Source organism: Eimeria necatrix, genomic scaffold, assembly GCF_000499385.1.
Source record: "Eimeria necatrix Houghton genomic scaffold, Enh_scaff30, whole genome shotgun sequence".
Classification (NCBI taxonomy): Eukaryota; Apicomplexa; class Conoidasida; order Eucoccidiorida; family Eimeriidae; genus Eimeria; species Eimeria necatrix.
In genome coordinates this window covers 38,084-62,526 of record NW_013653541.1, presented here as the reverse complement: position 1 = coordinate 62,526, position 24,443 = coordinate 38,084, and the positions used below count along the sequence as shown (strand labels likewise).

The following is a 24,443-nucleotide window of genomic DNA, read 5'->3' as shown; positions in this document are numbered from 1 at the left end:
CCTTCGGCGTCCACTATTTCAATTACGACGAAGAAGCCACAACGGCGGCCTGAGCAATTTGGTAGCAGCAGGAATCTCTGCTGATGCTGCTGCTATTGCTGCTGCCTCTGCAGTCGCTGCTGCCGGCATCCTGACTACGGCTAAACTTCACCCCTAAACCATGCACATGAATCTCTGGCAGTAGCAGCTCTTCGCCGCTGCCGCGACTGCTGTAGTAACACTGCTGCTGTGGCAGCGGTATTGCTGCAGCAACAGCACCGCAGCAGCTTGTAAGAAATATAAATGCAAAAACTGGCGGTGGGAATAAAAAAGCAATGCTGCTGGAACAGATGACGCGAAAAGACAGCTCCTCGCGTACTGAATTTATTTGCACTAAATTACTTGAAAACTATTGCTGCTGCTTGTTGTTGCTGCGGCCAACATCGGTGAGGGTGTTCTTCGGCTCTAGTTTCAGTTGTTGTGTGCGGCCAACATCGGGGACGGTGTTCTTCGCTTCTAGTTTCAGTTGTTGTGCGGCTCCTTCACTTGCTGCAGTCGCTGTTCTTCTTGATGCTGCTCCTGCTGCATCAGCTGTTGCTGCTGAATTCGGTGCTGCTTTTGTTGTTGTTGTCGTTGCTCCGCCTGTACCCTTCGAGACAGATATTTTGCCAAGTATGAGTTGTCCGTACAGTCCAGGTTAAAGGCATCCTGGAGCAACTGGGCCAGCTCCTGTTTGCAAACATATAAAAAATTAACCAACTGACCAACTCGTGACACCCCTGTGCCTGCCCATCTATTAATCTATTTGTTTGTTCACCGACAATCAATCCCATAACCAGAAGGCCAACTGCCCAGTCATACAAAACTACGACTGTTGTCTTAGGTGTTGTTACTGGTTCAAAGCCATGGAGAAACAGACCAGTTAACACGTAAAGCGAACAAGCATGCACGCAGGCGACTGGTAAGCTAAACTAATAAGGCATCAGCATTTCAGTCAAGAGCGAGAAACGTACCTTGTCATGTAAGCCCTTATCTCCTACCGCTGTGGTTGCTGATACATCTCTTCCTACATAAATGGGACGCTCGATTCTGTTTGGGCAGCCCAAATGACGGAGGCAGGACTCAATGCGCTTGCTGGTGTAGGACCAAGCACCTGCACGCAAATAAACAGATAGGCAACTAAATTATTCGTTTGCAAAACACTTACCTTGAGTAGCTACTTCATGGGCTTTACGCTGGTTCGTTGCTAACTGATTTACGAGGACTACGGTGCAAAACGTTAACTTTCACATGCTTGCCCAACACCATGAAGCAACAGAGTACGAGAAGAACAACTAGTGAAGCCAAATAGCGCCACACAAATCAGTTTGCCTTGCTGAGAAACTGACCACCTAGTTCGTGACTGGAGGAGAGCTGGTCAAGTAGCAAAATTCGAGTATGGATTGACCTCACCCTGGTTCATGGGCTCCTCCTGAGCCCAAACGACTGTTCGTAAGTTTGGATAAATTTGGAGGTCCCGAATGGCCAAGTCGAAGGGAAAGGGAGAGAGCTGTTCTACACGAGCTAAAGCCACCTTGTTCCCTGAATAAATACATAAAGCACGTAAAAGCAGGTATGAACAAGTATGTATTATGTATTGTGAACGGCACAAGAAAACACGGCCGTCGGGGGCCAAGACAAGCACTACGAGACCTACACTAAATACAAAGAAAGCAAAAACCAAGAACACATAAGCATACATGCAGTAAATATCAACGAAACAGCTACGGCAGCAACTACAGCAACACATATGAAGGCAATAGCTGCCTTTGCAACACAGCACAAAACGCTACAGCAGCAGGAGCAAAAGCCCCAGCAGCAGTAGTCTGACCTGGATTATCTGACGTCCCATATTCACTTCTAATTCTGTCTCTTTCCGCATGGAGGTCGTAATAGATCTGGCCGCAGCACAAAATAAGCCGCTCGATCTTGGAAGGGTCAGTGATGGAATCATCAGGTATGTATCTGTGACGCAAGGCAGGAACAACACAGGAACATTGCACATATGCTGACAAGCACAGGCAACAACATAAACACTGAAAGTATAAGCAGCGCTATAGCTCCAAAAGCCCAAGTTTTGCCTCCTGCCCCGTCTTTCCCTTCTGCACGTGTTGTTTGTGACACGCAACAGTATGCGAACAACGGAGACACGTGCAGAAGGCAAGACAGTGAAGGGGGTAAAACGGGCTTTTGTAATCGCCTCTACCTAGCTTCTCATATCTAGCGTGATTTGACGCTGTCATCCTCTCTGCACGTCTTTGCTCTGCCTTCCCGTATCACTTACCGCTCTTCGCTAGCCCATCACGTCCCGTATCACTTACCGCTCTTCGCTAGCCCATCACGTACTACCAATGAATGAGTTCACTCCGCTAATCATCTACTAAGTATGATTTGTACGTATGAATAGATGTACTATGCTCCCAGTTTCCTGTTGCAAGCGTGTTGAGTTAGCTACTCGATGCCTAACCTTTTGAAGCGAGTCCCCTCCATGATATCTCTGAGGGGGCTCATTGCCTGCCTCAGTCTAAGCATTCTCTTGGGCGAAAATACAACTAGAGGCTTTCGGAAAGCGCGGTGGACTTGACGTCGAAGTACGTGGAACGTATTCGAGGGTACGGTGGGGACGACAACCTACGGACAAGGAAATTGCAGAAAAGATGAAAAAGCAACCAGATAGGCCAAACTTCCATCCCCCTAAGAAGCACAGGTGGATACACGGGCGTAAGACGAAGGTAGGTAGCTTAAATAAACCGGCAGAAACAATCACCAGTTATCCCGCAACCAAAATGCCAAACCTTTGGAGCCAAATTCAAGGATAAGAAGAAGAAAAGGGAAACCATGAGAGTGGACAGAAGCACAAGTGGCGCACTCTACGGTGACGGTTGAAATGCGTGTATCTGACCTGTATGTTATGCTGCTGAATAACAGACGACCTCGACAATTCCCAATTCTCTTCATGGATTACATCCTCTCTGTCGTCGCATAGCTGAAGGAAACGCTCGATGCGCCCAGAAGAGTGCTCGGGGCCCTGACCATCGTAGCCGTGGGGAAGCAGCAACACCAAACCTGCAAACAGGAGCAGCGAAATCGGGGAAAATTGGTGATGCAAACGAAGTGAGGGGGCTTCTTTCGGGTTTATCCACCTATATGTCTGCAGTCGATTTAGTGCCTGTCACCTACCCATCTACCAATCATTTACTCAATCATCTACACATGCTGAGGTCTATTTTGCTATTTATCATCAGCGCTGTATGCACCGTTTTGTCTGTTCCATTTGACCTCAGCAGAGGCCACGAACTGATCCGTGATGATCTGAGCGCCGTTGCTGAAGTCGCCAAACTGTGCCTCCCAAATGGTGAGAGTGTCGGGGTGCTCCATCGAGTAACCGAACTCATAACCCATGGCTGAGAAGAAGTGAGCCGATAGTGAAGGAATGGTACTTGGGCCAGTAGGTGATTGAGGAGCAATTAACAGAATAATATTGGTAGACTGACGAAAAATAAACCATGCAGCACTTCTCCATACGGGCTGCTAGGCTTCGGTCCCCAAAACACAGGTAAGCCGTACTAGTGCATCTGGAACGGCTCAACGAACGAAAGAGGAAGCGGCAACCAAAACAGACAAGACACGGCGAACGCCATAAGGGATAGACGAGAACGACAGAGCGACTCAAAAAACCAGGAAAGCGACGTACGAGCAGGAGGACGTGAATAAAAAAAATAAAAACGAAGGGAAGCAGGAAACATTAACAGATGGCAAAAAAATTAGACAAAACGAAACAAAAGGGGAACGCAGTCAGTCAAAAACAGACAAAAGAAGACAAAACAGAGAGAGGCCAATCACAGGCCACCGAGCCGCTTCCCCTGTGGCATCCTTACCTGCGTACTCTGACAGGAGTGAGTTGCAGATGGTAATCGTGTGGGGCAGATTGAGATCCTTTAGAGAATCGAATATGCAGTATTGAGCTTCGACTGCTTGATCGTGTAATACAGCGTGGCGGTGAGAAAAAGTGCCACGCTGAGCGTCCTGGCCAGCCAGACGAATCTGAAATGAACGAAACAACAGGCGACTTGACATCCGGTGCTGGAATGCACAAGAATGAGGGGTCACGAAAACAGATAGGCTAAATACACGGGACGAACATACAGATGGATGAACAAATGCAAGGCATTAACTGCAACACAAACGGAAGCAAGCCATAGACTTCACTGGCAGACTAACACCAAAGAAAACGAGAGGCATTGGCCTGACTCTCTACCGCACCCCAATGGAGAATAGAAATGACAAGCAAAAAGCAGTAACTGGACAAATGTACAGGCAACTAACTAATAAAAGAGCAAACAAGCTAAGTAAAGGTACCAGACCAATATGAAGCACATCGCTGCACAGAGCATGGGCGAATCCTCCCATCGTCCCCACATTAAGCAGCGCGAAGAGATGAGTTGAGCAACCGACCAGTAAAAGGATCGAATAAACAACAACTAAACTCCCACTTCACTATAAGATACACTTAAGGGCAAAGTTACATGAAACCCATCGCTTAGCAGCGAAGCATAGGCTAAGTTTTCCGCAGCCCCGAAATCAAGAGTCTTCTCATCTTCATTGCCTTCAACAGCCGCTAGTCTCTGCTTTTTTATTTTCGCGATTGTCGCGTGAGGTACAAAACCTTCAGGGATGGTAAAGATGCGGCGCCCCAATTCCCGCAGCGCAGAGAGACGGACGCCTGTGATGAACACAACGGCTAATACAGAAATCGAGTCAATGAAACGCCAGATCGTTTCCTTACTTGCTCAATGTTTCGATCATTTGAGCATTCAACTACTGCCTCTGTCTTCCAGCGAAATCGCCCGCAGGGTCCGACAGGAATGAACCAAAAGGGAATAAGGAAAGCAGATGTAATCCCATTTGATCTAGACGCACAGTAACAGGATCAAATAAAGTTAAACGCTCATAAAACTAAGGCACCTATCGCCGATCAGGGCTTGTGAGGGTCTCAAGTCCGCAGTACCTGTAACTCGTGGAGGGGAGGGATGGTCTGGGGTGACCAAGTGCTTCCATTGTGGGGCGTATTGATACTGAACAAATAAAGTGAGCCTTGACAAACAACTAAACGGCAACTAACAGGCAGCGAAGCAGGGTTTGCAAAGACAAATCTAGGCGAGCATGCGCGCCTACAATGTGCCTGTAAATCTCAGTTACTGCCAACCTGATGTGCAGGAACGAATGTTTTGCTGCTTTCATATTCTTTGTTGTAAAACTCCCATATGTCCGCCTTCATATTCGACACTTCTTCTGCAGATAAAACTTCCTGGCACACAAACAAAACCAGAGCAGGCAAAGATTCACTTAATTAAAAGTGAACAACACCACACCGCTGGCATCTGTCCCTTGCGTGTGTATTTCCGCAATCCGCTTGTCCCTTTCTCCCTGTTTCGCAATTTTAGCCGGCCAATACCTCCCACCCTTTGCATCTGCCAATTTTCGTCTCTCCCTACCAACCTTTTCAACTCTTCCTGCATCTCTTCCCCAGCCTTGAATCCTTAGCTAAAACCCCCTGACTGAAGCGTAAACGCTACTGGCACTGACCTCTTGCACAAGTTTCTCAGCGTATATTTCAAGCGAGGGCTTCTTTCTGGCGATGAGTGTGTAGGTGAGAGGCTGAGTGAACTTCGGCATATCGAGCTCATTATGGCCAAACCTTCTGTAGCCCACGATGTCTACAAAGACGTCATGTTTGAACTTCTGCCGATACTCTAGAGCAAGTTCGCAAGCGAAGGTGACAGCCTCAGGGTCGTCGGCGTTCACGTGAAGTATGGGAGCCTCTACGGCCTTGGCTATATCCGTGCAATACTTGCCGGAGCCCGCATCCACTGGGTTCGTAGTGAATCCTATTTGGTTGTTCACCACCAAGTGGACGCAGCCGCCTACAGTATAGCTGGGGAGGGCGCACATCTGCAGTGACTCGTACACCACTCCCTGTCCCGCCAGAGAGGCGTCGCCGTGTATAATAATAGGCAGCACCAACCCCCTTTCTTTATCCTTTCTAAAGTACTGCTGGGCGCGAGCCAGTCCCAGCACCAGCGGGTCCACCGCCTCCAGGTGGGAGGGGTTGGGTAGCACCGCCAAGTGGAGGCTACGCTGGCTATCTCGGTCAAATAAATCGTACTCGACCCCCAAGTGGTACTTAACGTCCCCTGTATTACCCCACTGGCTCGACCCGAACCCAGATACCCCCTGGAACTCACTCAGTAACTGCTGCATGGGTTTATGCAGTACATTTACCAGCACGTTCAGCCGCCCCCTGTGGGCCATTCCAATTACCACTGATTCCACAGAGGTAGCGACAGCCCTTTTTGTTATTGCCTTCATCCCCACTATGAGGCTTTCGCACCCGTCCAGCCCGAACCGCCGCGTGGTCGCGAACTTCGCTGCGCAGAAATTTTCGAACAGCTGCGCACGGGCAAGCCGCGCAAGAATCTTGCGGCGGCTGTCGCTGCTGTACGCGTAGGGCCTCTCCGTTTCCAGCTTTTGCCGAATGAAGTTGCACACACTAGGGTCTGCTATATGCATGTACTCAACCCCCATGCTGCTGCAGTAGGTCTGTTGCAGCCGCTCCACCAGCTCCCGCAGCCGTCGAGGAGGAGAGTCAGGGGACAAGAATCCCTGCATCCCAGGCACCCTCGTGTCGTATACCCTGTCCATATCTGCAGCAGTGAACCCATACTGCTCGGGGGTCAGCTGCAGTGGCCGCTGCGCTGCTCTCAGCGAACAGTAGGGGGGCTTCCGGGGAAGCCCCAAGGGGTTTATGTTGGCTATTTCATGGCCCCTTGTCTGATATCCCCTAATCATTTGGATCAGCCGAGACGTGTCGTGGACAGACTGGTGGCCACCAGTGCCAGCAACACCAGTTGCTGTGGCTGCAGCAGTAAGGGGATCGTTGCTGCTGATGCTGATAGGCTGGGCAGGAGTGATGGCTGGCATGGAGGCACTGGCGGGGGTGGCAGTGCCTTGTACAGCAACGGCCGCAGCAGACGCGGCGGCAGCTGCAGCAGCGGCGGTTGCTGCACGGTCAGGGACACCCGCCATCGCCCCTGCCGTCGCTCCCGGGACCTGGTGAAGCCCCGCAGCTGTTTTCCCAGCTGCTGCAGCTGCGGCAGCAGCTGCTGCAGCGGCGGCAGCTGCCGCAGCCGGCTGCTGCAGCAGCGTTGGAGGAGGGGTGAAGCAAAGAGCTGGGTTCAGGCCACTCTCCAAATTTGTAAAGTAGGACGCCCAAGACGAGTGCACAGATGAAGGATCGCGGCGCCATGCGACAAGCATCTGCTCCGCGTAGGAAGTAGCGGTGCCGGATAAGAAGCCATCTGCTGCTGCAGAGGTACTGCTGGAGCTGCTGCCGCCATTGCTGCCTTTGGACTGGTTCGGGACTGAAGTGGCCTGCGTGGTGCTCGCTTGGCGAGCTTGCTGCTTATAAGGGCAGAAAGAAGGGTGGAGAAGGCCTGAGTGACTGCGGTCCGCTGCTGCTGCTACCGATGATGCCGTTGAGAGTCTTGGAAACGTCAGCACACGAGATGAGTTAGAGAGAAAGAGGCACCGCTGCTGCAGCTGCAGCGCCTTCGCTGCAGCTGCACACATTTTGCGCTGCTGCCTTGGCCACTGATGCTGAACAACGGATTTGAGAGCAGCAGCAGCTGCTGCTGCTGCTGCTGTTGCTGCTGAGCGCTGCACGACGCCTCCAGGAGCACGGTGCCGCTTGGGTACTCCCCACAGCAACAGATGCAGCAGCAACAATAATATTAGAGAAAAAGCGAAGAGAAGAAGGTTCAGTGTGTGCCTCGACCTGCGTGCCGATGCGCAGATCAGCTGCTGCCACTGCTGCTGCTGTTATGAGCTCTTCTGCTGCTACTGCAGTAGGGAACTACTGGTGGAAAAGACCAGATAAGTAAAGCGCCAAGAGTGTACTGCAGAAAGGCAACAAACACAGAAGACCCTAGCAGCAGCAGCAGCTGCGGGCAGAGCTTTGTAGGAGGGCGCTATGCAGTACTGCTACTGCTGCTGCTGCTGCTGGTACTGTCCCCGTTGCTGCCGTTGGCCAGTCGACGAGCTGCAGCAGCAAGCAAGTGGCCTCCCTTAAATGCTACTTAACAATATTTGTTTTATGTATTTAAAGCAGCTTCTCAATTGCTGAGTGTGTAAATGAATCTTCAACAAGCCGCCACTTCCCTAGCAAGTACAGCTACAGCGGCTGTGGCTGCTGCAGTCGCCGCCCCCAGGAGGGAGCGGCCTTGCATGCACCGGCAGCAGCAGTAGCATCAAGTAATACAGCTGCGACACGCAGAAAACCCTGAGGAACTTTGTCTTGCTGCACCATCCACCCCACTGGTTGGTGCCCCGTGTAGCTGCTGCTGTTGCTGCTGCTGCAGCAACAGCAGCAGCGGCATAATCCGACAGCAGAGTCACTTAGTGGCTGGTGTATCCCTGTCTAGTCAGCAGCAAGAACTACAGGGGCATGCCTCTTCCACGGCCAGTTTTACAGTAACAGCGGCGACAGAAGCGGCTGCTGCAGCAATTTTAGAGCTGCTGCTGCTGCTGCCGCTGCTGCGACTAAGTCTCCCGAGTGTCTCTTGGGCCTGCAGCAGCGCCTTGTTACAGTTACGAACGATTTGTCCTGTGCCTACTGCAACAGCAACAGCGACAGCGACGTCAGCAGCAGCAGCAAACAGTCCTAGCAGAGGCAGGGGCAGCGGGCCAACGAATCCCCCGTACGAACCTTTCAAAAGCTCCAGAAGCAGCAGCCTGAGAAGTAGAGCTGACAGCAGCTGCATAAGCAACTCCAACGGCCCTGGCGCCGTGGACTGTGGGCAAAGTGTTGCCAGCGTCGTTTTGGCAAAAGCAACAGCAGTAGCAAGACGAGCAGCAGCAGCACAATGAACGCGAACAGCAGTAGCAGCAGCAGCTCAGGCCGGACCCTGATGGACCGCGCCACTTTCTTCTCCTCGCTTTCCGCCTTCCATACCGAAAGGGGACAGACCTTAGCCCCAGACCCTTTATTGGGGGTATGCAACCTATTTATTAGCGTCAGAAGCAAGACTGATTGCAGCAGCGGCAGCAGCAATAACAGCGCCGCCGACAGCACCATGGGACTTCACGAAGAACAACAGCTTCAATACAAGCAGGGCACACCCGTAACAACAGAGATGGCTGGGGGATCTGCCGCTTCAGCTGCGCCACGAGCATCAGCATCATCAGCCACGACAGCAGCTGCGGGAGCAGCAGCAGCAGAAAAATGTATGTTGAGTGTGTGTTTAGGTACGCATAGATCTTTACGACATGTTTCTGGTCGCGATGCAGCAAGGGGGGTTCCCTCGGGTGAATAAGAACAATAAGTGGGGATTCCTAGGCAAGCAACTCGGGGTAATTCCCAAAGACAAGGCACCCAGCCAACAAGAGATTGAACAGGTCAGGATACAAGTGGCGCTGCTGTTGCTGGTGCTGCTAAGGCTACTGCTTCAAATGGAGGTGACCAGATGGTGATCGTGCTGCGTGTTCCGTTACTGACTATATTCGTGTTTGCCAGCGCTGAGCTGGTGTTAGCGCTACTACTGCTGCTGCTTCAGCTTTTGGTGATTCCTCGGCTTTTGCGTAGTTCAGATTGCCAGCAGTAGAAGGGGCACGAGCAGCGTCACCCAGGCCCATCGCAGCATCAACAAGACTAGCAGCAGCATCAGCTTGAACAGCAGCAGTAGCAACATTGTGCGTGTTATATGAGATGCCTTTACAATTGAATTCAGGTCAAGCGATTTTACGTGCGCTGGATTCGGCCATTTGAGGGAGAGAAGGTCTCTCCGGAACTGAGGAAACAGCTACAGCCCCCGGGCCTAGAGTTGCCGAGACGGGGTGCTGCTGCTGGAGCTGCCACTTCTGCGCCGTACTCTGCTGCAGCAGCAGCGGCGAGTGGAACGAACAGCAACCTTTCCCAGCAGCTTGCAGTGGGGCCAGCTGGACACCCACAGAAGTATCCCCATCATCACATGCTGCCGCAGCAGCAGCACTTGCAGCAGCTGCAGGAGGAGCAAGAGCAGGAAGAACACGTGAAAGGCTCAGAGGCCGACATGCTCAGCAACAAGGTCAAAGCAGAAAGACGAGCAGCGCTGCAACAAAGGCATGCGGCAGCGGATATATTCAGGCTTATCAGGAGGAGGGACAGGTCGGGCCAAGGATTTACCTCGCACGGGGTCCCCAAGAGCAGCCAAACATATTGGGTTTATGTGCTCTCCGCTTTTAGCACGTGTATATGCCACCCGAAAAACAGCCCGTAGGGTCTAGGGCTTTAGGATCTAGGGACTAGGGCTGAAGGAATACAGTTCAGGGTTTCAGGATGAGGGTTCGTGCAGGCTGGCTGCAAAGTACTCGCCCGAGGCAGTTGCTGCGCGCTTGCTGGCTCGTGAGCGCCGGCGCCATCTTGTAGAGTCAGGACAGCTGGGGCCAGCTACAGGCAAGGGTTTACATTACAGGGTTTGGGGTGTAGGGTCTAGGGCGTAGGGTTTGGAGTGAGACCTAGATATGCCGCTGTGCCTCTGTATGCCTGGCTTTTCATGGCCTGGAGGTAATTCCGAGCTCTGCCTCTTAATATCAGTTTCCTCTTCTCATTCGCTCCTGCTTGCTCACATGTTTGTGTGTATAGTGCTGGTGTCGTTGCTGCTGCTTCTGCCATTCAGACGTGCGCCGTCTTACGCAAAGTTTAGCCGACCGCCGTTATGCCCCCGGCGATTTTCCTTTCGCTGTAAATTGCCTTTATTATTTGTCCAGGCCCCTCAGGGGCATTTCCCTCGAGCAGGTGAGCAACAGGAAAATCAGGAGCGACACGCCCAGCGGCAACAGCGACAGGGGAGGAGGCAGCAACAACAACAGCTAGTACTTTTGCTGGCGCACATAGTCCGGCGACAGCGCTAAAACATATACTGGCAATGACAAACGCACCAGTAGCCCTATTTGGCAGCGGCAGCAGCAGCAGCAGCAGCTGGAGGCTTGGGTGGTGCCATCAGGATTACTGGTCGTCGTTTTCATTTTAGCTGTGCTGCTGGTTACGTAACTGCCCTTATGAACCTTTAACCACTTCAGTTGTGGTAGGTGCTTTCGACACATGCGGTGGCGCTGGAGTCTTTGATAATGCTGCCGTTGCGGTTGCAGCATCCTGGGTTGCTGTATGAAGTGAGCTTGCTGCTGGAGGAAGCGGCAGCAGCATGCAGAGAAGGACTGCTGTCGCTGCACCGTCCTCGCGAGCCGGCCGTCGACTTGCCGCAGGTTTTGGGGTGTATATACAACATAGCTACAACGCCAGCAGGGAGAGCTGCAGATGCAGCAGCTCCTTTAGACCCGATGGATATTTTGCAGCCCCAGCTGCTGCTGCTGCCCGGTGTGCCGTGGTCCGCAGCCAGCAGCAACGCCAGCAGCAAGGCAGGGCCCCTACTGGCATTGCACGCGCTGCAGCTGGCAAGCGCCTTGTCAGCGAATTTGCTGTTGCCGGTGGAGAACAGACTCTACCTTGCAGGATACAGCCGGGCCTCTATTGGACCGTTGTTGGTCGCTGGTGCCGCGGCGCAGCGCAGCAACGGCAGCAACAACAACTCTTACGCGGTATTTGAAGCTGCTGTAGCTGCTGCTGAGGACGCAGAAGAAATTGTGGATAGTGATGGGGAATGGGTAGACCATGAGGAAGAGCAGGATCAAGCAAGCGAGGTATGCGTTCGACTTAAGATATCAGGATCTAGTGCCTACGCCGGATGCATGGTGTTTCAGGATTTGTTTGCATAGCACTATTTGTCTGCATGCACACTGGGCGCACGCGCAGGTCAGTGGAGCCCTGACACGCCAAGGCCGAGTCTTCCGTCGCCCAGAGTCCCCTGCGGATGCACTGTCTCGTCCGCCAACGCTGCCTTTAAGGGGGAGCAGCAGCAATAGCAGCAGCAGCAGCGGTAGCGCTTCTGGAGGCTTCCCAGAGTTTTGGGGGGGGCCTTTGAAGGAGGAGCGGCTGGAGGAGGAAGGTGCGAACTTGAAGGCTGCAGCTGCTGCGCTATTATCGGCTGTCGATTGCGTTGCTGTTGCTGCACTACGGACAGAAAAGATGATGCGTGTTGCTGCAAGTCGTGCTGCCGCTGCTACAGCGCAAGCGACAGGAGCTGGTACTGTTACCCCTCGCTCAGCTACGCTCCCACCCGTAATGGCAGCTCCGGCAGGTGAGGGAGCAGCAGCATTTGTCAAATTGTCAGCAGCAGAATTACTAGAAGGCCTTATTAAAGAGAAAGAGGGAGCCCTAGGGGTTGGGGCAACAGAGGCGACGTCCTCAAAAGCTTACGCTGTCGAAGCCTTGCGAAGCTACAGTACCAGGTGGGAGCTGCGGCAATTGTTGCAACTGCAGACAATGCTAGGTCTCGAACCGTCGGAGTCACAGAAACGGCAGCAGCAGCAACAGCAGCATGAGCAGCAACAGCAGCGACAAGAGCAGCAGAAACAGCAAACGCAAGAGCAGGGCCGACAGTCAAAGAGGGACTCATTTTCCATAGCAAGCGATGGTACTTCCGCAGTGCCTGCAGCAGCAAAGCGACTGCGCACCGCTGAGGAAGAGGTATTTAGCGAGAGCAGCTCTGCAAACGCTGCACCAGCAGTAGCAGCGCCAGCTGCACGAACAGCAGGGACAGCAGTTGGCGCTGGGAACACGGACGCCCCACTTGTGAGCACACCCCGTGCCGTCGCCTCTTCACTGCCGCCCCCAACGCCAACTCAAAATTTCCTTTTTGGCGTGCCTGTAGAGCCGCCTGAGGACAAACAGAAACAGCAGCAGCAACAACGAAGTTCAGGGACGCCGACAGTACCAGTCGGGCCTCACAAAACGCATCAGGCACTGCCGCAGCAGACTAGGGTCCAGAAGTTCAGTCCAGGAGCCACATCTCCCAGTGGCACTGCTGTTGCTGCTGCTGTCCTGCAGCAGCAGCTGCAGGAACCCCCCTCCTCGGTTGCAGTGCTGCTGCAGGACGCCACAGAGTTCGTCGTTGTCCACATGCAGCAGCACCAGGAGCCACCTCGAACACCGCTATCCGTCCCTGCGACTGCTGGTGCTGGGCATTCCTGTATCTCTGCGCTGACAAAATCAGGATACGGCAATGACGCCAGCTACAGTGGTGATGCAGCAGCAACAGAAGCCGCTGCTACTGCAGATAGCGATAATGCAGTGTCTGTACAGTCCATTGCTGAAGCACTGCAGCAGGCGGTGCAGCTTTTGCCACGTCCTTTGCAGCTGCTGCTGATGCGCAGAGCAGCAGCGATATTTTCTGCCTGTAATTTACGCCGAGATAGCAGCAGCAGACGTATGTTTGTCTTGCTCCGGCTGCTGCAGCAGCTGGGTCCGCAGTTTGCTGCTTCTCTCTCGCCCCTTGTGAACAGAGTGAAGCAGCAGCTTGTTACTGAAGAGGAAGCCGTGGCAGAAACCGCTGCTGCTGCAGCAGCAGCGCCGTGCACTACTCGGGGGATGCCCGCTACTTCAGCAGCAGGCGTAGCGGCTACGATTGCACAGAAACAGCAACAGCAGCTGCAGGAAATGCTCTTTCTCGATTTCGCTTCAGAGGCTGAAGCTCTCTCGCCTTTTCTCTCAACGGCAACAAGCGCAGCAAAAGCATTCTCCGCAATTATCTCCCTGGTATGCAGCTGCAGCGCTAGTAGCAGCCACAGCAACAGTAGCAGTTGAGTCCCCTGAAACAGCATTTTATCTAGCAGCTTTGGTAAGTGTGCTATTCTTGGTTGCAGCTACCTCCGTCTTACTCTGTGTGCCCTGGGACGTCATGGCCGCCCCAAATTGACCACGAACAGAAACGGCGAGATCGCGGGAAGAAGCAAATTTCCGAGGGGCCGCAGCCAGAAGAGTCTTGGATTGGGCTGGCTGCTGCTGCTTCCCTTGCGAGGCTGCTGCGCTGCCTTCAGGCAGAAGCGGGCGTTCGCCTTCCTAGGTCACTTCTCAATGCGAAAGGTAGCCCGCATTGAAGTTTGTCGCTGGTGCTCGTGCCGGCGCAGCTGATGCTATTTCTGCATGGACTATCGTTGCCTTCGCTGCTTCAGCTTTTCTTGCCGCTACTACAGAGGCCCTAGATACTGTCACTGCTTTAGCCCACTGAGTCAAACTGCAAGTTCTTGCTTGCTGTGGCTCTGCTGTTTCTGCCTGCAGGTTTACAGTTCTTGCAGGCAGCATTTGAAACAGCGGCTCAGTTGCTTCTCTTCAGACAGTCGGTGCGTCTGAAGCAGCAACAACGACGACAGCATTTGACGATATTAGAGGTTTTGGCGGGAAATTGAAAGGGTGCACATCTGCTGCTGCTGTTTTAGGTGCTGGGGCCGCACATGGATGTGTTCTTGTCAGTGGCAGCCGCGCTGTTGCAAATAGAGGTTGAGTTGCCGCGCCTGAGAGTACCGAAGTCTCTTATTCGCGGTGTGTCAATGCAGAGCTCGGTAGTGTTGCTGCTGTCCTTGCTGCTGCGCTTCCTGCTTACTGGCGTCGTTGGGGTCTTTGTTACTATGGCTCCTACTGAGTTTAGTGCTTCTGTGTTATGTTTAATTTCTTACACCGCTGTCATTTGCTGCAGCGGCTCTTTCATTTTTGTATTTAACCTGTACCGCCCCGCCACGGCTGCTGCTATCGTGTCTGGAAGCACTAGTTGCAGCGCATGCGGCATGCACAGCAACGGCAGAATTAGAAACCTCAGCAGCTGCAAGCAGCCATGACCAGCCCGCTGAAGCCGCTACAGCGAACTTTTCGAAGGCTTCTGTAGCGGAAGCTGCGGCGAAACTCTTTCTGACGCCTCTGTTGCGTTATATCCGACACAAGATGGTATTGCTGCTGTTTCTGCTGGTGTTGTTGCTACTGTCATTTCAGCTGGAGCCATACTATCTGTTGGCCTTTGCTGTGTCTGCTTACCCTGCAGCCCTTTGTGTCGCTGGCATCTGATGTCGTTCTTGCTTGCATTTTGCTACCTCATGTACCTCTGGAATTTCGCCTCTCTCTTAGGGTGCTTCTTTTGCTGCTATCGCTTGGTGCAGATGGAGGCCGCGCGTTTGTTGGCCCAAGAGGAACTGGCAGAAGCGATTAGCCCAGCGTGTGCGGGAGCTGGTGCGTCAGCAGCTGCAGTAGCAGCAGCTTCTGCTTCTCATGACTTCAGCAACAGCAGCATTCGGCTGCCTGATGGTGCAGCAGCATCTATTTCGGCACACAAAGCAGCAGACCTTCCTAGTGCAACAACAGCAGAAGGCTGGCTGCACCGTGGCGGCGCACCTCGTTTTATGCGATCGACAACACCAAGACTACCGCCGCAGCAGCAGCTGGCCGCTGTTACTTCCTCTGCTCGGCTTCCCACGGAGGACAGGCAACAACTTGCTGCTGAGGCCATTGCTGCTGCTGCCGCTGCAGGGCTGAGAGATAGCAGCCATGGGGCCGCGGAACACCGTGTAACTGATGCTGGCAGTCTGGAGGAGACTGTGTCTCGACTGTTGTCCCGTAGGGACACCAGAGGTCCGCGCTCTGCTGCTGCAGCAGCTCTGGATCCGCTGGTGGCGCAGCAGCAGCAACTGTTACAGCAGAAGCAACAGCAGCCGTTTCTGCAGCAGCCTCAATCTCAGCAGCAGTTTGCGCACCCCACGCAGCAGCAGCAGCAGCAGCAGGTACCATCGACCGAACCTTCTACGCAAATGCATCAGACAGCAGCTGCACCGTGTGTACAGATGGTGCAGCCAATGCAGCAGGAACAGGAAAATCAGCAAGAAGGGCAGCACGTGCAGCAGCAGCAGCTGCTGCAACAACAGCATTCCATGCAGCAGCATGGAGCGACGCCTTCGCAACCCCAACTTTTGCCGACGCAGCTAATGCCTGGAATGGTGCAGCAGCAACCCATTGCCCTGCCCCCAATGCATTTGCATCAGCAGCAACAACAGCACATGCAGCAGCAGCAGATGCAGGCGCAGCAGCTGCACTTGCAGCAGCAGCCCATCCCACAGCAGCTGCTGCAGCCAGCACCCATGGCGGTCCCACCTTTTTCTCCTGTACCAATGGACATTCAACAGCAGCAGCCGCAGCGCATGCCGATGCAGCAACAGCAGCTGCAGCAACAGCACGTGATGCAGCAACAGCGCCTACCATTCGCCACCCCCCCAATGCAGCAACAGATGCAGCAGCAGCTGCTGCAGCCACAACAGCAGCATCACGTGGTGCCTCCACAGCAGCACATGATGCCGCAGCAGCACATACAGCAACAGCCGTTTCAGATGCGCTCGCAAGACATGCAGCAGTCACACATACAACAACAACAGCTGCTGCAGCATCCGCAGCAGCAGCCGCAGCAATTAGATCAACAGCACCAGGATACGGAAGCCGCAAGACCGTCACTCACTTTCGACTACTCCCAGCAACTGGGTGCAGCGCTGCCTCCGTCGCCTACGGTGAACGCATCTGGCGCACCTACGGAGCAGCAGCAGCAGCAGATAGACCAGCACCTGCAGCAGCAACAGCTGCAGCAACTCCACCTGCAACAGCAACAGCAGCTACACCAACAACAAATGCAACAGCAGCAACAACAGCAGTTGCTACAGCAACAGTCAGTGTGGCTTCAACAGCAGCAGTTTCAGGAAACAATGTCAAACCAAGCAGCGGTAGGCACGTGGCAGTTGCAGCAGCTGCAGCCGCAGCAACCGCAGTTACAGCAGCGGCGGGGGATGGCGCCTCAGCAGGTGCCAACACAGCAGCTTCAGCAGCAGCAGCTCGCGCTTCATGCAAACCAGCAGCAACAGCAATCTTCCAATACTGTGCATCCCCAGCAACAGCAGCGGCTGCAGCATAACCAGCAGCAGCAGCAACAACCGCAACAGGCCCTGTTCAGGCAGCAGCAAAAATTGCTTAATACGCCGCATCAGTCGGCACCTCGCACTGCAGCAGCATGCAGCCCAGCAGACTCCGCAAGAGGCACACCAGCTGCAGCACCAGCAACAGCACAGGGAGCTGTTGGAGTGGCAGGATTCTCACCAGCAGGAGCGCGGAAGCAGCTGTCTGCCGCTGCGCCACCAGCATCAGCGGCTCCACCAGCAACAGCAGCTGACTGGGATGACCAGGAAAGCGATGACGAAGAAGGGGAAGGAGTTAATGATGCCACTGCTGTTGCTGTTGGTTGCATTGGGGCCTTGGCTGCAAGCCCTCAGTTGCTTCCGTTGCTGCGACCTCACCTTCCACTCTTGACAGAGGTACGCCCTGCCCTGCCGCTTATATTGTTGCTGTTTGGTGCTCCTTTTGCTTAAAAGATATCCTCTGCATTGACTACTGCAGCGTTGTTGGTGCCGGTACACCTGTGTGCCTGCTTTCCAGCTGTGCTGATGTTGAAACTCGCCGGCATGCTTGCAGGATAGCGGGAGCAGTAACTTTTCATGCTACCGCTGCTTTGCTATGTAGAAATTTAAACGTTGCAACTAAAATTGATAGTCATGATTTTTCTCTTGTCTGCTTCTCAGCTGGCGTGGCTGCGGACGCCTTTCAGTGGCACTCTCTGGGGTGTAGTGGGGGAGTTGCTTCTGCCGGCGATAGAACAACAGCAGCAACAACAGCAACAGGAGCAGCAAAAGCAGCATCCAAGTGTTTCTCCAGCTGCTTTGAGAGCGCTGGCTAATCTTGGGGGCTTTCATGAGTCTCTGAGTGTACTCAAGGTGATAACAAAGCCATGACAAGCAGCGCACGCTGCAGAAGCTGCAGCGGCAACATGTGTGTCTGCTGCCTTGGAGGTTGCCTACGCCGCGTTCAGGGCTAACAGCAGCACCATAAGGCATTGCCGCCAAGTTAAGGCGGCAGAGGGAAGGCGACCTTGCGACACTGCGCGGACGGCTGAAGAGACCACGAGGACCTGATGGACACTGATTTCGACAACATGCCTGGTTGCTGCTGTTTTAAGCGTGCATCCTAAGCCGAAGCTGCAACAGGACGTACAGAGCCTTACACGCCTGTTACTGGCCACGTAGCTGACTTTATTGTATATTGTACAGCGGCACATACTTATCAGCATGTGCAGAGAGAACCAGAGGCTAGTGCTAATAATGGTTACGCGATTTGATTTGCTGTTGCTGCAGCAGTTGCTGCTATTGGTGCCGACTTATATGCTGTGTAGCCTTGAGTTGACAGAAGGAATGGCAACCGAAGCAGAAGCAGCAGCTGCCTTTGCAACATCACATCCTTTGGGAGCATCCCAAAATTCCAGCGCTCCGCCTGTGGCGCGGTGGCCCGGCGGCTCTGTGAATTGCGACCTGAGTCGTGCGCAGTGTCTTTGTCCCTGCGAGATCTTTGTCAGTCTTTCGTTCATGTGCGTGAACTTAGCTCTCATTATGTTTCCTAGGACTTTTCCCATTCCTATTTTTTTCTCAGAGATGGTCTTCGCTGCACTGCTGTTCTCTGAAGCGTATGCCTCAGAGCCGGTCTCTTTAGTCTCAAGTCTCCACATCGAGAACTATACAGTCACGTGTCTAGTCACATCTCTATACGCTTGTAGATAAGTAATTCACTTCTCAACTGGCTCAGTACGTAGCTGGCTAGGCTACTCTATAGCTAGGTGGAAAGTGGGTTCCTGTGCTACTGCATGCAGTGTATCAAAGTAGAGAGCCAGGTGAATATATATGTGGCTATTGAGCCACATACACAGCGGGCTAGCCAGCCCATTCGAAAGGAACCAGACTCGCGCTGTGCCTGGGCTTGTAGAGAGAGGCTGTGTGGATTGTGCAGAGAAATAGCATTTCTCTGCACAGTCCACGCAGCCACAGGGGTTTAGTTGGCAGTGCTTCTGCTCACCGCATTTCTCGCTTAGCGAGAAGCGTAGGCCTCGAATACCTGTTACCGTACTGGTTCAAGAGGCCCTTCTTTTTTCTCAACCCGTTCAGCGTAGTTAACAAGCTATGGACCCGTTTTCGCGCTACGTTTACCAGTGGTGCGCCGGGCATCCTAGAGTGACGCAGACTACCATGTACTCATCGCCCAAGAAATGAACTGAGCGCACTTGTTCCGCTTTGATATGTGGCCCGTAATGAATTTCAACTGCATAAGTAAAATACAGGAGACGCAATAGACCGTGGTACTTAAGCAGACGTTCAACCGATCTACCAAGTAGCTAGCAAGGAGTAAGAAGCTTGAGGCTAGCATCGAACGAGCACCTCGAAGCCATACACCTTCTCACCAAGACAGACAGTGCACGATTAAACACAATTAAACAGCGGGAATGGCATGAGCACGTGGGGCTGCCCAAACTGCACCTAGCTGGAGGTGGCCTCAGCCAAAGACGCTCAACAAACCTTAACTGTCTAGGAGTTAAAACATTGGTAAATGAACAGCGATACACCTAAGGCCGTAGATACTAAGCCATGTATCCTGTGGGTCAATTGCATTTTTGCTGCTCAAAGATAGTTGAGTAATTGAGGCCATACTAAAGGCCTTAGTAGGAAAGAACCTCTCCAGCTCACCGTGATGTTACCCGTAGTCGCAGATGCCACAGGGAGCTGTTGCAGGAAGGGGTTGAGAACGACTGCTGTCGTGGGGCGCGCACCTCCTAGCGACGCCCCTATTTGGAACCTAGAAACGCACTAAGATGGCCAACAAATCCCCAAATATTGGTTGAGCAGCTTGGACAAACTCTTACATATGTATACCTAAAACATAATTCATAGATCCAAGCTCTAAAATAGGCTGTCATCCGTACAGCCCTGGACACTCCAACCAAACATTGCTGCACACATTCTGGAGCGGTAATGCCACCGTGTCAAGGTAGGCAGACACTTCGAGGCCATTATTTAGTCAAGCGTGCAGAGTTCAGGGTGTACGGTTCTGGAGTTTCTCTCGATGTCTTGATTTTTCTCAGTTCCTACCGCAACTTGTTTTTAAGAGTCAAGATCTGCTTAGGGACTCGAAATATACCACAGCATCTTCCGGCAAACAACACAAAGCATTATTACTACAACGAACTTTCATTAAGTGCTGAGGCCCAAAGATCCAAGGATTGCTATCCGGGCATACGGGCTGAAGGGGCCTTGGCTTACTGGGGGCCCAGCCCGTAGTGTGCATGCACTTGTTAAAGCTCACAGAAAAGCGCATTTACGGGTTTTAAAAATGAAGTTGACTTGAATTTAAGTTACATTTTATTTTTAAGTAGGCATAAAAACTCTTACCCACAATGCTTTCCCACAGGTGGTGAGGCCCATCTGGCGTTCCCTAAGCATGGGCACTCAAACCTTCTACAACTTGACTCCTTCAATTTGTTCCAATAATTTAGAACCGGATTTGACATCCCAAATAAGCCACTGCCATAGGGAATTCAGAGGGTTGAAGCCCTCTCCACGCAATCCGCTGCTGCGGCACCTGCCGTCGCCTCGGAAGCTCTAGCACGGGCCTACGCAGCAGCGACAAAAGCAACAGAGGCGCTAAGGGGACATCCACGATAGCAGGGAGATTTCCAGGAGATACACTGAGGGTAGCTGCAACAACTCGTTGACCAGCAGCTGCAGGTGTTGCGAAAAATACCCAGGTGGCCGTACTTCGTCGTGAACGTCAACCACAGCTGCTAATGCTGCTGCCATTACTTCATATGTATAGCCTGTTCACCTTGAGCTCTCGTGTCGGCGCTTAATTTCCCGTCTATTTCATTTCCTGGACCTGCTTTGAGCCCAGCTGGCCTAAACACGCACTACTTACTTGCTACCTTTTAATGCAATTATACAAAAATATTTGTGCACATTTTTGTGTGGGGCTCCGCATGAATTAGAAGGGATGGCGCAGATACCGTGGCAGATTTTATCTCGGAGCCCCATAGAGGCCCCTGACGCGCTGCGGCAGTTACGGGTTTGCTTCCGAAGCATTCGCACAGCAGCAGCTGCTGCTGAGGGCAGTGCAGCATCTCAGAGCTTGCTGCAGCACGATGCCCTGGGAAGACTCAAGACTGCCCACGCAGCGCTTAGTAGGATGTTGCAGGCCGAGACAGCGGATGCGAAGCAAGGAGCCGCAGAAGTTGGAGAGGAAGCCAATAACTGCTTCGAGCAGATACGCATCAGGTAAGGCCTAAACAGTGACTAAATGGTCTATAATTTCGGACAACTGAGGCATGCATTACAAACTGAGCCGCCACAAGTTCACTGTTTGTACACGGGGCCCTAATGAGTAGGCACTTGGGTCTGAGTTTTCAACAGCAGCAATGCATGATGCAGCAACAAGTCCCGTTGCACTAATGCTGTTGTCTTTGCCACCCCTTTATTAATTGCCGCTGCCGCTGCGTTTGTTGTTGCTATTGCAGGGGTACTGCAATATTGCCGCCTTGCTTTTGGCAGGTCCCCCGGCTGGCGGTGTACAGACACGTCATGGGCTTCCTTTTCAAGTGAGCCACTGCTCGAGAGGATGCACCTTACAGTGCACCATGCTTTGCTGTTCATGCCAGTTCTGCTCATCGTGATCTGTGTCTGCTGCCGCCGCAACTGATGGTTGCTGCTGCATGCATGTTGATTGCGGTCGAGTGCTACAGATTCGTCACTGAGCTGGATGGGGTGTGGCTGGCCTTCTCAGAGACCCGCCCAGCAACGGTCAGCAAAAGCAGCAACAGCAGCACCAGCGGCATGCGCACCAGCAAACGAAACAGCAGCAGCAGCATCGGGGCGCTTGGCTTTCTGCTGCCTGACATAGAGAGCAATGATGGCACGATATTTGTCTCTGTGGAGACAACCGCTCTTGTCTTTAGACCAAAAGTGGGGGATCTGATAAGTGAGTAGTTCTGGGCCAGGTCTACATACATGCTAACAGCAGGTGCACGGCAGACCGCACTTCATGCCAGCAAGGCGAAGAAGAGTGGCAGCGGACGTAAGGGCAGGAGCTGCACAAGCAGCAGACAGCTGCCACAGCAGCAGCAACAGTTTGGGCTGCCTTTTCCTTTTTCTCTGTGTTTTGTCCCACAGCGTGTGAAACGCAAACTGTGCGGCCTGCGGTGCTGCGGCTGCTATGGCTCGGCCACTTCACCGCCATCATCAGTAGGGACCACCTTGGAGACAGATTTAGATACCTAGAAGTGAGGCTTATGCGCGATTTAGTGAAAATATGCATGTTTGCAGGCGTACAGTCAGCAACAGCGGGTGCTGCTGCAGCGTGGCTCAAGCCGCAGCCGTAGGGAAAGTAGTCGCTGTCTCGTGCTGCTGGAGGGATGGCTTTGACTGCGACGTTGGCGAGATCGGGCAGAGACGACTTTACATGGTGCCGATCCAGATGCTGATGCTAATGCTAGAATTATTCATCGCGGCTTTTGATGCTCTTGTCGGTGGTGCAGGAAGCCAAGGTGTACGTACACCGCAAGGATAAGACGCGCCGAATCGGAGAGAAGGCCTTTGTCCGCATGCACGTCATTGAGTGAGCTGCACAGTTTGCATGCAGCGGAAACAGCAACAGCACATACTGCCGCTGCTTTTGTAGTGGTTTCTGCAGTACTATGACTGCCACCCAGATGTTCTTTTCCTACTGCAAGCTCTGCTGCAGCGTTCTGTGCTCCACATAGCAGCAGCGGCATCGCTAAAACTTCTGATGCGTGTAGCAGTTGCTGAAATTATTGTCATGTACTTACTGTAATTGCTGCGACTACGTCTGCTGCACCTTCTGTGGCTTTGCCTGCTGCAGGGTTCCCACGTCCCAAAGCGGTGATCGCGTCGCAATCCGTGGCTCGTTGTTGGCCCGGGGTTCTGGCCCCCTTGTTTTATCCACAGAAGCAGAAGCAGCAGGAGCAAAAATAACGGGAGATGCAACAGCGGCAGAGTCTGAAACGGCAGACGCAGGAGTAGAAGCGGCTAACGCAGAGGGCATGACTAAGCGGCATAAAAACAAACGGAAGATACAGCGATCAGCAACCGAGATAACAGAAACTGCCATTTCTTCCACAGCAAGGGCGAAAACTGTTAGCGCCGCTGTTGCTCCACAAAAAGCAGTGCCGGTAGCTGCTAAAAGTCCTCGTAGGGAGAATGGCAGGGAAGCATAAGGAGGCAGCGAAACAATGCTCGTGGCTTCCGCTGCCTTGTCTTTGAGCCAATCTTTTTCCTACGTTTGTTTCCTCTCTTCAAAGTTGAGTCTTGAGTGCAATTGGCTGCCACTGCTGCTCAGCCCCAAGCAGCACTAAACTAGCTTCAGATGAGGACAGAACGAAGAGCACCGCCCTACATGGAGCAGGAGGCAGTTGGAGTGTACATAGAACGCAGAAGCTACAGTAGTGGTGCACCCACCACTTCTAGCTAGGCATCGAAGGGCTGGTTCGACAGCTCGTTGGCTGTTGCTACCGAATGCACTGCTTCATGCGCACGCTCAGTGGCATCTCATGTAAAATGAGCTGCTTCATGCAAAATTCTGCCGCCATATCACCCGCACGGTATGTTACTGCTACTGTCTCTGCCAAGAGCCTGGAAAGCGCTAGATGGGCTGAAGGACAGATGCAAGTAGTTAAGCACTTGGATGTTCCCATTAATATGGCCTCACTATCGATTGTCCTATCTCGTTACTCCGTCACTTTGTGTAGCTTTCTCCCGTCGTTCTCCATTTGTTTTCCTGTTGTCCTCTGTCGCCCTGCCCCTGACCGTCTTATCTGTGGCGTTAACGGGCCAGCGTACACCCATATCTTTGTCACACGAACAGCTCCTTCTTCAGCGTCTTAGCTTCCTTTTTAAGTCTTCAGTATTTTTCTCACAACTTTGCGTGCTTCTGTCAACTTCGGATGCATTTCTCGTCTGTTAGCTTTGTTGGAGATGCAGAGGGCAAACGCGTTTGATTGCAGATTGAGCAACAAACGGGCCAACGCAAGGGCGCGCGAAAGACAGGATTAAGTTTGTGAGCTTCCATTTTTGTATCTAATGTCCAACGCTTATTGTCAAGGGCTAGGCAGGGGGATCTGCCACTCGGCGTGCGCTTCTGCCTTCTTTGAAACAAGGTGTGGAACAACCCCTGAGCACAAGAGTTAGATTGCCTTATTTTCATGGAATGAGGATAATGCCTAGTACTACTAATAGGGTGGGTGAAGGGCTCCTCACGCTAAAAGCAAGCATTGTATGTGAAACAGGCAAGCTGCCTGGCCCCAAAGCACCTCAAGAAATCTTCTTTGCCGCCCTAAACTAGAGTGACGGGAGAAAGCCATTCTGCGGCAACGTACCACAACCCAGACGCCTTATGGGCCTGCTCTGGGTGTGCATCAGCACAGTAGTTTCGCTCCGAAACTACTCAGTGCAACATGGCAGAGAATGAAGCATATGCCTATATGTGAATACCTAGGAGAAGTACAACTCTTTGGAAGCAAAGTTTATTGTTTTGTTGTAATGGACACAAGTTTTGAACGTATAAGTAATTGTGATGCCGCAGAAGCATTCCT

At 52.8% G+C, this 24,443-nt stretch overlaps 3 protein-coding genes across 3 annotated transcripts; 2 read left to right on the top strand and 1 right to left on the bottom strand.

The window, feature by feature from the left end:
• Positions 1-501: 501 nt before the first annotated feature.
• On the bottom strand, positions 502-7,647 carry ENH_00041810 (2-oxoglutarate dehydrogenase, putative; the record flags this gene model as incomplete). The annotated part of the gene is made up of 12 exons (XM_013580751.1): positions 502-708; positions 993-1,132; positions 1,432-1,560; positions 1,850-1,983; positions 2,486-2,649; positions 2,921-3,084; positions 3,276-3,422; positions 3,897-4,062; positions 4,545-4,741; positions 5,027-5,093; positions 5,225-5,326; positions 5,605-7,647. The coding sequence occupies 12 exons, from the start codon at positions 7,645-7,647 to the stop codon at positions 502-504; spliced, it is 3,660 nt and encodes a 1,219-aa protein (XP_013436205.1).
• A 1,292-nt stretch (positions 7,648-8,939) lies between these two features.
• On the top strand, positions 8,940-17,757 carry ENH_00041800 (ARID/BRIGHT DNA-binding domain-containing protein, putative; the record flags this gene model as incomplete). The annotated part of the gene is made up of 13 exons (XM_013580750.1): positions 8,940-9,068; positions 9,322-9,471; positions 9,804-10,219; positions 10,407-10,513; positions 10,731-10,849; positions 11,203-11,751; positions 11,864-13,705; positions 13,813-14,032; positions 14,228-14,289; positions 14,386-14,488; positions 14,643-14,887; positions 15,097-17,283; positions 17,548-17,757. 13 exons carry the CDS (start codon positions 8,940-8,942, stop codon positions 17,755-17,757), a joined length of 6,339 nt encoding a protein of 2,112 aa, XP_013436204.1.
• A 3,076-nt stretch (positions 17,758-20,833) lies between these two features.
• Positions 20,834-23,069, top strand: ENH_00041790 (RPB7 like OB fold RNA polymerase subunit, related; the record flags this gene model as incomplete). Its single annotated transcript, XM_013580749.1, has 6 exons — positions 20,834-21,114; positions 21,354-21,434; positions 21,579-21,814; positions 22,006-22,115; positions 22,371-22,450; positions 22,715-23,069. The coding sequence occupies 6 exons, from the start codon at positions 20,834-20,836 to the stop codon at positions 23,067-23,069; spliced, it is 1,143 nt and encodes a 380-aa protein (XP_013436203.1).
• Between the last annotated feature and the right edge of the window lie 1,374 nt (positions 23,070-24,443).